Source organism: Bombyx mandarina, chromosome 21 (genome assembly GCF_030267445.1).
Source record: "Bombyx mandarina strain Sakado chromosome 21, ASM3026744v2".
Classification (NCBI taxonomy): domain Eukaryota; kingdom Metazoa; phylum Arthropoda; class Insecta; order Lepidoptera; family Bombycidae; genus Bombyx; species Bombyx mandarina.
The window spans coordinates 736728-753942 of record NC_143227.1 but is presented as its reverse complement, the minus strand read 5'-3'; the positions used below and the strand labels follow the sequence as shown (position 1 = coordinate 753942).

At 46.6% G+C, this 17215-nt stretch overlaps 1 protein-coding gene across 2 annotated transcripts in view; it reads left to right on the top strand.

The window, feature by feature from the left end:
- Positions 1-17215, top strand: part of LOC114240283 (fibrillin-3) — a 70219-nt gene that overhangs the window by 34880 nt on the left and 18124 nt on the right. Inside the window, exons 12-36 of one of the 2 annotated variants that reach the window (XM_028170753.2) lie at positions 20-157; positions 2086-2202; positions 3276-3492; positions 3766-3976; positions 4762-4866; positions 5671-5930; positions 6212-6326; positions 7022-7129; positions 7200-7369; positions 7784-7916; positions 9156-9317; positions 9849-10183; positions 10441-10591; positions 11353-11505; positions 12387-12567; positions 12953-13145; positions 13288-13461; positions 13538-13704; positions 13784-13923; positions 14231-14347; positions 14869-15015; positions 15440-15556; positions 15898-16001; positions 16200-16461; positions 16758-17082. In XM_028170753.2, coding sequence (XP_028026554.2) covers positions 20-157; positions 2086-2202; positions 3276-3492; positions 3766-3976; positions 4762-4866; positions 5671-5930; positions 6212-6326; positions 7022-7129; positions 7200-7369; positions 7784-7916; positions 9156-9317; positions 9849-10183; positions 10441-10591; positions 11353-11505; positions 12387-12567; positions 12953-13145; positions 13288-13461; positions 13538-13704; positions 13784-13923; positions 14231-14347; positions 14869-15015; positions 15440-15556; positions 15898-16001; positions 16200-16461; positions 16758-17082 — 4302 coding nt within the window. Of the gene's footprint in view, positions 1-19; positions 158-2085; positions 2203-3275; positions 3493-3765; positions 3977-4761; positions 4867-5670; positions 5931-6211; positions 6402-7021; positions 7130-7199; positions 7370-7783; positions 7917-9155; positions 9318-9848; positions 10184-10440; positions 10592-11352; positions 11506-12386; positions 12568-12952; positions 13146-13287; positions 13462-13537; positions 13705-13783; positions 13924-14230; positions 14348-14868; positions 15016-15439; positions 15557-15897; positions 16002-16199; positions 16462-16757; positions 17083-17215 lie in introns of both variants that reach the window. The other variant, XM_089736289.1, reaches the window with a different exon arrangement.

Genomic DNA, 17215 nt, shown 5'->3' with positions numbered 1-17215 from the left:
ACGAGAGGTACCGTTGCAGGTACACCTGCGAATGCTGGGCCGGCGCGGAGGTGGCAGAGATCGACGGGAACCGCGTCTGCATCGACATCGACGAGTGCGCCCTCGAGTACTGCAAGGGGGGCACGTGCATCAACCGACCGGGGGACTTCGAGTGCAGGTAACCCGCCGGGGTATACGGGCCGTGCGCAAATAACTATTTATAATAACTGTAATTTATTATTGATTTTTCCACTATTTAATGGATGTTATTATACATATAACCTTCCTCTTCAATCACTTTATCTATTAAAAAAAACCGCATCAAAATCCGTTGCGTAGTTTTAAAGATTTAAGCATACATAGGGATATAGGGACAGAGAAAGCGACTTTGTTTTATACTATGATATACTAGTGGTCCCCCGGTAGTCAAAATTCGACCGGGGGATACGCGGGGCGTGCGTTATTTAAATATACTAGTGGTCCCCTAGTGTACGAAATTCAACTATAATTAATTTAAATTATAAGCTTGAACATTGTTATGGTTCCATTCAAAGACTATCATAGATCTCTTTAATAAAGAAATTTCGCCAAGGCTACACTATAGATATAATATATATAATAATATTGAAGACAAACAATATTAATCTATTATGAATTTGACCAGATACTTTAACAATAAACAAAATATGCGTGTGTGTGTGTGTGTGTGTGTCAAATACATGGTAGTGTGTGTAATGTTTTTTCTACTGATTTAATGCATATTTAATGCAAAATTTAAAAAAAATTGCATTCTGCACTCCTTCTCTATATAAAAAGTGTGGAAAATTTCATACTCCTCCATCCGCGCAATTTTCGTAAAAAGGGCTACAAAGTTTTTGCTTCACGTGTTAAATTTATAGATTAAGTAGCTTCTATAATATTTATAGCTTTTATTTAAATAGTGCACGCTGTAAATTTCGTACAGGTCAGTGACGTAGTTCAAAAAAAAACTCAATAATATTTTAAAAATTTCTTTGAATGTCTCTTCTACCCAATATGACGTTGCTGTTAGAATGCCAGCCCTAGTGCCGCCACCTAAAGAATTACATTATAGTACAGTTAGTACCTGGACTATTTTGTTTTTGTACTAATGTCTAATTTTTTTGTAATTTTAACCTTATAACAAATAGAAAAGGGCTCATTTAGAGCGAAATTGAAATCACGGCCCCGAATAATGTTCAATGGATATTAATACAATACAAAATGTTATATGGTTATATATTATGGTCCTATAAAAAACCTATCTATAAAAACATATACTGTGTGGATGATAAGCTATGTACCGTGCGAAAAACAGAAATATGGTGGTAGGACCACTTGTGAGTCCGCGCGGGTAGGTACCACCGCCCTGCCTATTTCTGCCGTGAAGCAGTAATGCGTTTCGGTTTGAAGGGTGGGGTAGCCGTTGTAACTATACTGAGACCTTAGAACTTATATCTCAAAGTGGGTGGCGCATTTACATTGTAGATGTCTATGGGCTCCAGTAACCACTTAACACCAGGTGGGCTGTGAGCCCGTCCACCCATCTAAGCAATAAAAAAATAAAAATGTTAGAACATAATTTGTGATATTATCATTGAATTAAAAGATTATTAAAGGGAGATCCATCTCCTATAATAATAGATTTAACGATGTCTGCGAAGCCTGAGGGAAAAAATTAGAACATTATGGAAAGTAAATTGAAAGAGTTTTAAGCTATTGCATAGCTTTTATCGCGGGCATTGAGCGCGGCGACCGAATCAAGAAATTCCGTAACGAAAATAAAACCTAACACCCCCACTCCACCTACCATGTAGCTCGCGTTCAACACATTCACACGTTGCGCTTGTGTATTATTTGTGAATAAGCGCGCGGCGTGACGTCGCACTGCATGCGCATCATGAAAAGTCTGCCCATCTCTCGCTCGCGTTGTCTAGCTTATGAGCGTGAAGGGGACAGTTAATATTTATAAATATAGCGTGGTCTTATTTTATTATTGCTTTAATATTAAATTATTATTGTCTATTATAATTGCATAAGTTGATAAAAAATGCTATGCATTAGCTTTACAACACGTTTTTTTTTCAGGTGTCCGCCGGGCTTCGACCCTGTTGAAAACGGTTTGAGATGCAGCGACAAGAACGAATGTGAGATGACCAACGGAGGAATGTGCACCAACGGAATCTGCAAGAATATAGATGGAGGGTAGGTACTTCTGTTTCACTCCGAATTCATTCACTCAAAGATCATATTTCGATGTTGAAAAATAATTGTTGGGGGTTTAGTGTTAAAAGCGAAGCCATGATTGAATTTTATATTTATTTACATTACGTATTAAATCACCGTATATGTAGATCCCTAAAACACATAATTAAATGTGCCCAAAGTATCGCTTGCAGTTTATTTGGTTCAGTGGTAACATAGCCAATAATATACCGAACACGGCTTGTGTTGCCATCTTCTTCATTGTTAGGCTCACGATGGTATAGCACCAGGAAGACAAAATTAGAACTTCGCACGTCCTTGAAAGCATAATACGACTTTAATCTGGTTGGTACCGTTACTGCTGGTAACAAACCGTGTTCAGCCAACAGACACAAGCAATAGGGTTGTCCAAGATATTGGTATTAATGTCACCAGCAACAACCAATCAAACTCCACCAAGGCGTCACACATGTGGAAATGTACTTGATGAAATATAATGTAAATAATGACGGTAGCCAAGTGCCCAAATTGTTAGGCTGTTGTCAATTGGTATTTGTCAGTAATTAGCATCCAGGACTTTGGGCTCAAAAAGCGTAACATGGCAAGAACGTTAACATGCACCACTACGTCACAATTGCTATTTATGTTTTTTGCGTGCTGTGAGATGACCCTGGTATTTGGGGAACTATCGTCATTCCGTCATGATTGTCGTACCTAAAACATTGTACCCTTAGCCATACGCGTTAACCGTTGCGCCACAGGGCCTTCCTTTGCAGGCTGAGCCTTTGCGCTGGCTGAGCCTTTGCTCGCCCACCTGTCCTGGTGAAACTGGAAAGGCCTCCGGGCCACCAGTAATCTTTCAATCATAAAAAAAACATCGCACCCAATGTCTTGTGAGACCTATTGGAAGACCTATCAGAGAGCTATCAGAATTATGGCATAAAAAAGGCGTCATTTTCGTTTGTTCATATCGGGGTGAAATGGAGGCGACTATAGCTTTGGTCTATGATCGCTCCGGTAGCCTGTCACCTGTGGCGGGCTGTGGGCAGTTGCTAACGTTGTGTCGGGTACAGGTTCGAGTGCATCTGCAAGCCCGGGTACGAGTCGGGCTCGGAGGGCGCGTTGTGCCGCGACGTGGACGAGTGCCGCGACAACCCGCGCGTGTGCCGCCGCGGCCGCTGTCGCAACACCGCCGGCTCCTACACGTGCCTGTGCGAACCCGGCTTCGCCCCCACGGCGGCCGGCTACTGCGCTGACGTGGACGAGTGCGCCGCCGACTCCATGTGCAAGGTCTGACCGCTTCTTTTAACTTATCTATGTTGGGTGGATTCCCGATTGCAGCACGAAACAAACAAAGTGTCCACTTCAAATGTTTGGTGAATTTTCAGTTGGATTCGAATAAAGCTTTTTATAGTTTTGGTTCACGCAATAATATACTGAGATGTTACATGTCTCAGTTGTAGAGAATATTCGCATTTCTGTTTTGAATGGAGTTAAAGTACATTTATGACCCCTTTAATAATTAGCTTCAAACGTTTGGTGAGCCGGTGCTTGTGTCTTTAGGGCGGGCGCTGCGTGAACAGCGAGGGCTCGTTCCAATGCGTGTGCGAAGCGGGGTACCGGCCCACCGCCACCCGCGGCGCCTGCGTGGACGTGGACGAGTGCGAGGAGCAGCGCGTCTGCCGCAACGGCCGCTGCCACAATACGCCCGGCTCCTTCCGCTGCGAGTGCCTGCCCGGCTTCACGCTCAGCAACGACGGCAGGACGTGTCTAGGTAGGTGCCCCAACATCATCATCAGCCTGCGGCAGTCCACTGCTGAACATAGGCCTCCCCCAAAGCTCGCCACTGAACCCGATCTTCGGTTCTACGCATCCAGTCATTTCTAGCTGCTTTACGCAGGTCGTAGCTCCATTTAGCAGGAGGGCGTCCTACACTACGTTTGCCGATTCGCAGTCTCCACTCCAGAACACGTCTACCTCAACGGTTATCGGTTCTGCGACATATGTGACCAACCCATATAATATACTAATCTCACGTAATATACTCATTTATTGGTGGTAGGACCTCTTGTGAGTCCGCATGGTAACCACCTTGTCTATTTCTGCCGTGAAGCAGTAATGCGTTTCGGTTTGAAGGTTGGGGCAGTCGTTGTAACTATATTGAGACCTTAGAACTCATATCTCAAGGTGGGTGGCGGCATTTACGTTGTCGATGTCTATGGGCTCCGGTAACCACTTAACACCAGGTGGGCTGTGAGCTCGTCCACACATCTATAAAAATTACTTAAACCAGTGGAAGACTCTTCGTTGTATGTCTCGTCCGAAGTTAGTATCGCTTGTCGCGAATAGTGTTTGTCAGAATTCTTGCCCAAAATGACAGACACCTATGAAGAACGATAGTGTAGTGTAATATTACATCTGACATTTCCTGCCAATGAGACGTTCAAACTTATAAAATGCATTACTTCTGGTCACTGTTTAAGGCCAGTAAGCTGAAGTCAGAATTGTAGGTCCGTTTTTAGGAATAGCTGAATTGACTCGAATGTTTTCATGCAACAGACGAGGTTCAAGATTTATGTTACGAGAAATACGAAGAGGGCCACTGCACGGGGCCGGGACAGAACGCGGTCACCAGGTCGCAGTGCTGCTGCAGCGCCACTAAAGGTAATAACCAGGATCGACCAGTCCGCGGACTGGTGACGCTTTTTGACGTGACAACGTCTTATAATTCGATGGAGCTGGCTCCACGCACGAAAAAACATACCTCGCTCTGAGGCGTTCCATTTAAGACTTGAAGTGCAAGCGAGAGTGCGCAACGAGCGACAAAGAGGCACAATCAGCCTCCGCGTTCGGCAGCGTTCGACATCTGTCTCTCTCCTACTTGAGTGAGCGATGTATCCGCGTGGACAGCTGCTATACAATAATACATTTACATGTTTTCGTCAAGTATGAAGTTCAGTGAAAAGTGAATGTGGTGTCAATTGTTTATCGCAACGATAATTGCGATAATTGAAAAATGAAACCATTCCAGTACCATCAGTATTTTTTTATGATGTTGTCACGTTTAACTGTCGTCAGTAAACCGACTTTACAGACAACCGTTTTTTTTTATTGCCCTTGCTTTGCCTAAACAAAAAAGATCGACCAGTCGGCAGAGTTATGACGTTGTCTGCGGAGTTCTACAAACGGCATTGTAATGCATGTAATGTAATATTGAAGCACCATCACTGTGCGAGAAAAGACAAATGGTGACCGTAATGTACTGATTAATATTGTAGATAGTTGGTGTTTTGTTCGCTTGATCCTTCATATATTATATTCTTCACCGAATGGAATGCTTAATTAGTTTTGCATAGAGAACTTATCGAGTTTTATTTTGGCAGTGTCTGGGGCTCGAAATGAATAATAGTTTGTTAGAAGGACTCGAGAAATGGTTGTAACTTTTTTACTAAAATGTCCGATTGGCAGGTCTAAAGCTAGGCTGGGGCGTGTCGTGCCAGGCGTGCCCGGCGCAGGGCAGCGAGCTGTACGCAGTGCTGTGCCCCGAGGGACCCAGCAAGGACAACGGCGGCGCCGACATCAACGAGTGCACCGCGGTGCCCGGCGCCTGCCCGCACGGCTCCTGCGAGAACCTGGAGCCCGGTTACCGATGCATCTGCGACCCCGGCTACCATCCAGACGCGGACGGACTGTGCCGGGACATCGACGAGTGCGATATGCACCAATCCGTGAGTAACATCTCTCTGTTGACGGGGCTGTCGACCCCTCGGTGACCGAGCCCAGTTCCACCTTATACTTGTGAATACCACTGCTGTGTTAGTTTGGTTTCATTCATTAAAATCATGTGAGAATGAACCGACAAGACGAGGCCCGGGCGTGTCCCCCCGGCGCCCCCTGGGTTTCCCCCCGGCGCCCCCTGGGTTTCCCCCCGGCGCCCCCTGGGTTTCCCCCCGGCGCCCCCTGGGTGTCCCCCCGGGCGTGTCCGTTGCATGTCTCCGTGTGTCCGCAGTACTGCGCGGGCGGCCAGTGCCGCAACACGGCGGGCAGCTTCACGTGCGTGTGTCCCGAGGGCACGCGCCACGAGCCCGAGCTGCAGCTGTGTCGGGACATCGACGAGTGCGAGGGTGAGACTGAGACACATTACATCGAGTCCGACTATGAGCGCGGCGACATACCCCCCACCTTCCCGACGAGGACAGGTTACACACTTTATAGTTATTACTCTCCACTGCCCCATCGCCCCCACCGCCTGCGGCTTGCTAGCTTCACGACCGTCATGGGTACCTAACTATAATACGGTAACGACTTTGCTGCTAAGTATAATGAACAATTAATGATCACGTTGTCAATTTGAGATTCAAAACGTATGTTATTATGGTAAATACATTTTAATACACGCGATCCCTTGTCACTGCACCGCTTTCGTTCAAACCGAACCAGGGACCCGGGTACACTGACATCACCATCATTACAAGATTCATTTGAATGCACGTTGTGGGTTGTTTAGATTGGTGAGATTCAGAACAGCTATAACCTAATATTAATAGTAGACTTTGGTCAATATTAAGATCACGCTTCTTTAAATATAAACCATAACATTAAGAATATTATGTAATAACGTTAAATAACAAAATTGTATTAACATAAGAATAATTAATTAGAAGTGAAACTGTAGTTTTTAATTTTTCAAATGAAACAAAACAAATGAAATAGCTTTTAAATGCAAAGTATTGTATATAAATTATGAATAAATAGCAAAATTAATTTAGTGCGTAGCCGGTAATCGATCTCTGTGTAAAGTTTCCGTTCCGTGGTGCAGAGCTGGCGAGTCCGTGCGACAACGGGCGCTGCATCAACACGCACGGCGGCTTCGAGTGCGAGTGCGAGCTGGGCTACGTGCTGGACGCCACCGCGCAGCGCTGTCTGGGTGAGTGGCTCGCCGGGGGGCGCCTCGCGCGTGGCCTCCCTGTACTCACGCACCCACCGTGTGTGTGCAGACAACCGGCGCGGCTCGTGCTGGCGCCGCGTGGTGGACGGACAGTGCGAGGCCGCCGCGCCAGAGCTACTCCTGCGCCAGGAGTGCTGCTGCAGCGTGGGGCTGGCCTGGGGCTCGCCCTGTGCGCCGTGCGATCCCGACCACTGCCCCTGCCCCAAGGGATTCGCCAAGGTACCTTTCATTATTTCAACGTTAGCGTGGTATGGACATGTGATGCGTAGAGAGAAGATGCATGTGACTAGGAGATTTATGGAAATGGTAGTGCAAGGTAGAGGGGGAAGAGGTCGACCGAATAAAACATGGATGGAGTGTGAATGACGATATGAGAGAGAGAGAGGAAACAGTGAGATAAGGGCTGATAGAAGAGAATGGAAGAGAAAAATTAGCTGTGCCGACCCCACCTAGTGGGATAAGGTGGAGAAAAAGAAGAAGATTATTTAAACGACCGATTTAAAAATTCGCTTATTAATGTCTGGTCGACCATTCCAATGATTTGGACTTTTGCAGTCTTGTTAAGAACCAATGGAGGTATGGAGACTAGACCGTAGTGCGCAGGGTATAAGAGCGAGTGTCGGTTGTCCGCAGCTGGACGGCGCGACGTGCCGCGACGTGGACGAGTGCGCGCTGAGTGCGGAGCTGTGCGCGGGCGGCACGTGCGTTAACACGGACGGCTCCTACCGCTGCGACTGCCCGCCCGGACTCACGCTGGACTCCACCGGTACTGCACCACTTTACTAATGACATGGCATCCCATAATCTATACTACTATATAAATCTACAGTGGTTTTTACGGTTGTTCCGTTATAACTATTGAACCATGCATCCAATTGAGTTGAAACTAATGGATAGTCTAATATTTATATGAGTATTGGACTCCCTAATAATAATGACAATAAATAATAATGTTTATTTTAAATGCCCAGCGAAGCGGGCGAGTACGGCTATTAACGGATAAAATTAAATTGAGAACGGTACAAAAAAGTTTAATTTTTTAAATTCTACGTTATCAATAAATAATAATTTCTACATTTGCCTGTGTTTGGGTGATTATTGTTGTCGAGTTTTGATTAATTTAGAGTTTGTAAGCTATGCAAAATTGGGTTTTGAACAGATAAATTTGTTGCTGTAATGGTTTTTAGGAAGGTTTCGTAAATGCTGATTGGTCTTCTAGAGTCCTAGAATCTAGAGTCTAATCTAGAGTCCTAGAAAACCATTTAGCATCAGATCATGCAGAAAGTGGGTAACCGAATCTTTTTTAGGCATGGTGTAGTTGTGATGACAATATAGTTTCTGAAATATTAATTTTTTTTTGTTAATGTGAACTTTTTGGTGATAAGAATAAAATATCACGAAGTCTGAAAGCTCGAAAATAATACCAATGCATGTCACATACTTCAGAGTTCTTGTTCTTTTGTTACATACATGAACATAGTATTGATCTTAATTTCTAAGTACAGCTAATATTCATTGCAATAATAATTCGAGCAATAAACATTGACTTTGTTCCTTCATAATAACACAAGCTTTTGCCCGCGACTTTAGCCCCGTGGAATAGTTACTTTGGCATAACGCTAAATTTTATCCCCCGCTTCATTTACGTAGGAAGTGAAAATATTTTCGAATTATAGAATGTTAAGGAATTAAAGGCTATTTAAACCCCTATTTTGAAACATTCTTTATTGGTGCTCCACTTGTATTGGTCTTACCGTGATGTTAAATAGCCTATCCTCAATAAATGGGTTATCTAACATTGAATGAATTTTTCAAATCGGACCAGTAAGTAGTTCCTGTGATTTGCGCGTTCAAACAAACAGAACTCTTCCGCTTTATAATAGTATTATAGATAACGGATACGCACGTTTGTGGCCGTGTGTTCAGTGTTTTGGTAAGCTTAGTTAGTCTTGTTCGTTATATTCGCTCGAGTGGTAAGTGCGTGTTGCAAGTGGTGAGGTTGCAGGTAACCGCTGCGTGGACCGGCGGCGCGAGTCCTGCTACACGGAGATGACGGGCGGGCGCTGCTCGGGCCCTCTACCCACCGACGTGCTGCGGGCCGTGTGCTGCTGTTCAGCCCTGGGCAAGGCCTGGGGAAACCAGCGCTGCGAGCCCTGCCCTAAGAAAGGTACCTGTCCCATGTTAAGTTTATTTATTTATTTATTGCTTAGATAGGTGGACGAGCGCACAGCCCACCTGGTGTTAAGTGGTTACTGGAGCTCATCGACATCTACAACGTAAATGCGCCACCCACCTTGAGATATAAGTTCTAAGGTCTCAGTATAGTTACAACGGCTGTCCCGCCCTTCAAACCGAAACGCATAACTGCTTCACGGCAGAAATAGGTAGGGTGGTTGTACCTACCCGCGCGGACTCCCAAGAGGTCTCCCAGTAAAGTTGTTAAGTACTTACTATAGCTGCTTACCTTGAGACTTCAGATTGCAAACCGTCCCTTTAAAACGAGGCAGAACTAGGCAACCTTTGTCTGGCGCGTCTGATGGAAGAAATTTGATATTTAGCATTTTTGTAATTAATTTTCTTATTACCATATCATATTGTTATAGGTTTTTGTGAATACATTTCGTACGCAAAGGAAATGTTTGGTTTTCAAGCGATTTAAGATATTGCATTAGAAAATAATGTTATCATTCGCTTTTAGGAACGGATGCCTATCAAAACCTGTGCATAGCAGTGGGCACTCTGCTACCGCCGAACCAGTGGGACAGACCGATCGACGGCAACATGACCGACATCTGGTCACAGGTCGGAGGAGACGAGAACGGGGACGGGTATGGGAAACAGTGGGGTGAGAATGGTAGCGACGGAGGTTGGGATACCTGGGGGAACGGAACCGTTGGAGGAAACGGACCGGGACTGATCCCCGGACAGATGGAAGTTAACGAGTGTGCAGCTTTCCCTGGACTTTGCGGCCATGGACGCTGTAGAAACCTGCTTGGCGGGTTCACTTGTGATTGTTTCCCTGGATACGAAAAGGTACGACCAATAAATGCTTGATCGTCTATAATATCTAAGACTGTTGAACTCCGACATGCTTTGTTCGGTTCCTCCATCTTGGAAATCCTTAATATCTATCGCAAATGGGCATGGACAGAAAATTGATATTCATATTAATATATTTAATAAGTGATAGCCCTTATTGCCAGTGTTTCTGACACATCTCCTATTTGAGGCACCCTTGTCGTTGGGAGGGAATTTTTTATATACGTCTTTATATATCCATTGTTTCTCAGGATTCAAAGAACCACACGTGTGTGGACGTGAACGAGTGTGAGATCGTGGACGGCGTGTGTGGTGACGGCGACTGTCACAACACTGAAGGCAGTTTCACCTGCCACTGCCGTCCTGGGTACAAGGCGGACGACTTCTCCAAGATATGTGTCGGTCAGTAGACAACGGAATATTGAGGCGACTAAAATTGGTATATGGGCACCTTTTTGGGACCTGCAGGAAACCGTTAGATATAGGAGGATTGGCCACCATGCTGGCCGGGAGGGCGGTGTGCGGGGCACATTCGGGCTCCAACAGACTAAACCTAATCTCGCAAAACACGTGTGTATAACAGGTTATGTCTTTTTGGATCTCCTGTGCCGGTCCAATGCGGATAATTTTATTCAAGAAGAAAATAATTTATCTAACTGTGTCTCTAATGTGCATAGGCTGATGAGGCACCAGCCTAGTGGTGGCAGTAAGCTAATTGTGGGATTTGATTTTTGGTCTACATGAGTCGACAAGATGAGTCCCGGCCTACAGCAGTACTTACGACAATAGTTGTACTTAGTGGAAGATACCTGTTGTACCGTTGAGAGACGTTCACTAAACAGTCATTACACGCCAACTCTTTACTTCAAGATAAGATACAAAGTTCATGTTTTAAATTCATTACAATCATGGTCACCCTTGTTTTTCAAGATTACGTACCGCGCAGCGTAACATAACAGGAGACACGATTCCTATCCTGTAGTAGATTCATTCGCGAAGCAGATGCTCTTGAGTTGTTAGGTCTCCTTCGGACGCTCGGGCAGCTGTTAGCAAATCCCACCCCTCCTGGCTGAGCCTTTTGCTCGCCTACCTGTTCTGCTGAAACTAAACACAAGAGAGACAAACATAGTGACGATTACAGCACGAGCATGTTACATGTGCAGACATAGACGAGTGCGCGGACAACGACGCGTTGTGTCGCGGCGGCCGCTGCGTCAACACGGCGGGCTCGTTCCGCTGCGAGTGCGGCCACGGCATGGAGCTGGCGCCCGACAGACTCTCCTGCAAGGACATCGACGAGTGCTCCATCACCTCAGGTACCCGCCACTTGCCGCGCGGCCTGAGCCTCTTACGTGATCTCTTCATCTGGTTAACTTAGTCAACGTGAATGCAGAATTTACAGGCATTACTTTATTGGTCAAGTTAATGGTCGGCAACCCGTGGCTTGCGATCCTCATACGGCTCTTTGCCTCTTCGACTATGGTTCTTCCACGAAATGTTTAATCCAGGCACGAAATATTATATATTTTCTTGCCTTGTAAGAGACGAGTAAACATTTTTTACTTTGAATATAAAGTTATATTTTAAAAAAATGGCTCTTTGAATAAAATTCAATTGTGTATCTTCTTTAAATGGCTCTTTTGGTTGACATGGTTGCCGACCACTGGTCTTTTTTTTATTACTTACATGTGTAGACGAGCTCACAGCCCACCTGGTGTTAAGTGGGGCCTATAGATATCTATGACGTAAATGCGCCACCCACCTTGAGATATAAGTTCTAAGGCCTCAGTATGGTTACAACGGCTGCCCAACCTTTCAAACTGAAACGCATTACTGCTTCATGGCAGAAATAGGCAGGGTGGTGGTACCTACCCGTGCGAACTCACAAGAGGTCTTACCACCAGTAATTACGCAAATTATAATTTTGCGGGTTTGATTTTTATTACACGATGTTATACCTTCACCGCGGAAGTCAGCCGTGAACATTTTTTAAGTACGTATTTCATTAGAAAAATTGGTACCCGTCTGCCGGATTCGAACCGTTGCATCGCTGGATACGAATGCACCGGACGTCTTATCCTTTAGGCCACGACCACTTCAAAAGTTGGACTGATTTAAGTAAGACGACTGGTCTAAATAATAGTTGTAGTTGTAAATAAGTCAAGAATTCGTGACATGGCCAAGTGTCTGGCCGCAGGTATCTGCAGCAACGGCGCGTGCGAGAACCAGATGGGCACGTACCAGTGCGTGTGCGACGAGGGCTACGCGCAGTCCACCGTGAAGTCGCACTGCGATGACATCGACGAGTGCGCCGAGGACGCCGCGCGCTGCCAGCACTCCTGCGTCAACACGCCCGGCTCCTACCACTGCACCTGCCGGTTCGCAACTACTCTTTACTCAACTCACTCTTTAGCCCTACAGCTTTTCTGCTCTGGTTTTGGTCACAGTCATATCAACATTTGCATAAATTATCTATAGCGTATCGAGTATTGTTTTAAAAGCCGTTGATAAAATTGAGCTATAATTTGAAAATGAGTACGTGTTCTGCTGGGAACATCATTCCAAGAGTCACTGGTTGAGCTGCGAATGACTATCAACATTTATCGTCAAATAACATTACGGTGTTTCACGGATGTGTCCTTTTTATATTATCGCCTCAGTGGTGGTGGTTACCGTCGCTTATGGTCGTCAGGGATTGAGTCCCTGCAGTTCACATCCGTGTTGGCGTCACCCCGGACACTGATCTGACGACGCGCATTGCAGCGAGGGCTGGCACCTGCGCGCGGACGGGCGCTCGTGCCGCGACATCGACGAGTGCGCGGGCGGCGCGCGGCCCTGCGGCGGCGGACAGTGCCGCAACACGGTTGGCTCCTACACCTGCACCTGCACGGACGGGCTGGTGCCGTCGGCCGCCGGCGCCAAGCCCACCTGCCAGGACATCGACGAGTGCGCAGACGTGAGTCTCTCCGCGCCCTTTGCACCTGTTAATGACCATGCTTATCTATGAAAGATTCATCGTTACATTAACTCTAAATTAGATGGTGGCTACGATAATAATGATGAGTGTAGATGAGTTACAGATGAGTATGGGCCCTCAGATACCGGAGCTGTGCGGTGCGGGGTCCTGCCACAACACGATCGGCTCGTTCGTGTGTCAGTGTCCGGACGGGTACAGCGTGAAGCCGGAGCAGGGACCCGCCTGCACCGACGACGACGAGTGCGAGCTGGGCACCTGCGACTGCCACCCCGCCGCCGACTGCATCAACCTACCGGTCAGTGATCTCGACAGTGCCCCCTCGCGCCAGGGCTGTGACCGAAATGTAAAGCAACTCGTGGTGTTGTCGTCAGGGCTCGTTCCAGTGCCGGTGTCGGGACGGGTGGCGCGGGGACGGCGCCACGTGCGAGGACGTCGACGAATGCCTCACCAACAACGGCGGCTGCCACCCGCGGGCCACCTGCGCCAACACGGACGGCTCCTTCCGCTGCCTCTGCGACACCGGCTACAAGGGAGACGGGTACGGGCTCCGAACGGTCTGCTGTGGGTATGTGCTCGCGTGCACATGCAGTCAGTCGTAACGCATACGCGTGGTGCAGGTACTCGTGCGTGGACATCGACGAGTGCGCCAACGACCCCACGCTGTGCGAGAACGGGCACTGCAGCAACACGCCGGGCGGCTACGAGTGCGACTGCGACGTGGGCTTCACGCGCTCCGCCGACGGACGCTCGTGTCTGGGTAACTGACGCACTCTGCTCCCGCGCGGCGCTGCCTATGTGTCTCGAAATCTTTCAATAGTTGATCTCTAAGTTATAGTTCAAAATCGAGGTCTTAAATCAAGATAAAATTGTTACAATTGTATAAAAACGATTCGTGCAAAAAATAGAACCGACTTTAAACTGATGTCTGAATCCCCCCACAATTTATGAAGGTACGTATCCAAAGTTACTCACGGAAAGCTATTGTTAGAGATGGACACTTTTGATGGCGCGCGCTTTAAGTGAGTGGTGGCGATAAATATTTCATATATCTTGTTTCCGTGTAGACATGGACGAGTGCGCCACGTTCGACAACGTGTGCGTGTTCGGGCGTTGCGTGAACACGTACGGCATGTTCAAATGTATCTGCGACAAGGGGTACCAATCGGACAGCGTCGACGATCGTAAGTGAATGAATGAATGAATGATTTAGTTTATTTCAGACAACAACAATCCATATGTGTACATAATATCATTGAAACATACTTAAAATTAACAAAACCAATCAAATAAATAAGATACATTTATTAAAAATAATTATCAGTTGAATACATTTCAACTATTCCATTCAACTGATACTTACTTCGGACCAAACATTATTATTATTATTATTATTTAGTCCGCAACTGAACAATGGTTCAAGTACCGACAGTCATAGCGGTCTGTTAATGCCTTCAGAATGCTGTAAGTGTCTTTCCCGGACGTTACTTGTATGTCTTATGTAATTCGCACTGAAATGGTAAAAATTAAGTTCTCTTTTCAAGTAAATAATTTGAAAGAACCATCAAGGCAATCATGCCCAGAGCTGCAAAAGTACAGGAATATTTGACGTTACGTTGTCCTCGGCGTCGTCTGCCAGGACCGGCGCCCGACACCCCGAGCGGGAGTTGGGGGGTCCGGTAGTAACGCGTGTGTGGTCCCGCAGTGATGCCCGGCTTCAACTGCACGGACGTGGACGAGTGCAAGTCGCCGCAGTCGTGCCAGTACGGGCAGTGCATCAACACGCAGGGCTCCTACACGTGCCGCTGTCCGCCCAACTACGAGCTGGTCTCCGACGGCACGGCCTGCTACGGTGCGTACCGCCTGCTGTGCTCTACCTGTGTATATATATTGCGTTGGTAACATTAGTCTAGACTATGTCAGATTTACAGCACATTAATTTTAATCTGCCAATTCATTGTTTCTATTATACTTTTTTAGTAAATAGATATTTTGAATAATTCGAGTCGATCCTATCCTACTTATTTTGGTCACAGACCAGTCATGCGTCCGGCTTAAAGAGTGGGACAGCTGTTAAACGATATACTTAATTGGGACTCCGATGGACTCTTGTAATCATTTAGCGCTGAATGAGCCGTCAGCTCGCTCATACTTTTTTGCCAATTATACAAAATCAGCTTAATATCAATTTTAACAAGGACTAAGAGTGGTAGTGCAATGGCTGCGTTGCGGCGATATGACTTCACTCAGCTGAAATGTTTTCATATCAATTTCAGATTCCCGCAAGGCCCGTTGCTACGGTAAAGTGGACCTACGCTCCGGGACGGAGACGTGCCGGGACAGCGACGAGCTCTCTGAGGACGGAACCATGGCCGCCTGCTGCTGCTCCGTCGGTGAGACATCCCTACTATTTGTTACTTCCACAACCTGAGCTGGCTTGAGCCACACCATGAGCTCCTTACTTTGCGGTTGTCCATGATTGTTCACCATCGACTGGACTGAATGCTAATGAAAGTTAATGTGGTATACCATAAATGGTCTAAAGCACCATAAATGGTCTAAAGCACGATTCCTTAATTAACCCGAGTCAATGAACGTACGAAGTGATACTTCTATGGATAGAAATTTAATTGCATATGTGTCTCTGGGCACACTGCGGTGGGTTGTTTATTGTATAGGCGGGTTATTTTGGTTAATAATGTATAAAATAACAATGGATAGTTGTGTTGTGTAGGAGCGGCGTGGGGCAACTACTGCGACCCGTGTCCGGAGCCGGGCTCCGAGGCCTACCGCCAGCTGTGTCCCGGGGGACCGGGGTACCAGCCGGTACTAGAACCGGTATGTCACGCTACTATTATTATTTGTCTGATTTTTATCCAAAGTTTGTTTTTATTCCCGAAAATATAAATATTTTATTGTCAATTAAATCCTTTATAATTTAAAAAAAAAATTAGTGTACCTATTGATTTGATTGAAATGAAGTGTACGGTTGAGAACGTCATCGCGGAGACACTGACCGACTGTTGTGGCCGACAGCCGTCGTACGTGGTGACGCTGGCCGACATCGACGAGTGCGCCGCGCACGAGGGCCTGTGCGCGCACGGCACGTGCACCAACACGTTCGGCTCGTTCGTGTGCACGTGCGGCGCGGGCTGGAGTCTGGCGCCCGACGAGCTGAGCTGCGAGGACGACGACGAGTGCGAGCGACCCGACGTGTGCGGGCCCGGGGTCTGCCGCAACCTGCCCGGCTCCTACGTGTGCCTGTGCCCAGAGGGATACGTCGCCATGCCCAACGGAAGTCAGTACCTTCCACAGAACCTATTAACTAACATGAGACTGAAGATTCAGTTCTTCCTTTGATCTAAGATAGTTAAATGGACAAGTGATGAGCTCTATTCCGTACTTATCGGCTCATCTACCGTTAAACAGTGTACCGAAGTTTGATAGCGTATAAATAAAAATGCTAAATGCTTAATATGTTTAAGATCTTGACTGCTATAAAAACAAAGATTTTTCTTAAATATAATTGAAGCAAAAAAATTACGGCTCTTAACTAGATTGATTTAAAATGAATGTGTACTTCCGTCCACACAGAGGAATGCGTAGACGTGAGACAACGACAATGCTACATGGAGTGGAACGAGGAGGACCAGAGCTGTGCGGGGGCGGTGGGGGTCCCGCAGACCAAGTACTTGTGCTGCTGCTCTGTGGGGCACGCCTGGGGAGCGCCGTGCGAGGCGTGTCCCCCGCGGGGGTCCCCGGCACACACGGCCCTGTGCGGCGAGAAGCCCGGGGAGTACATCAACCCTGTCACCAATGAGACCAAGCCCATCGACGAGTGCGACATCATGCCGCAGCTCTGCAAGCCTGGTACCTGCCACGACACGCCCACTGGGTTCCAGTGCGGATGTGATCATGGGTGAGTTTGTTTCAATGACATACTTGGTTACAGATAAAAAGCTGTAAACATTATGTATAATAAGATATAAACTTTCAAAAATAATAATATTTTACTAACTTACTTACTAACAACAAAATTGATTGCAAAACAA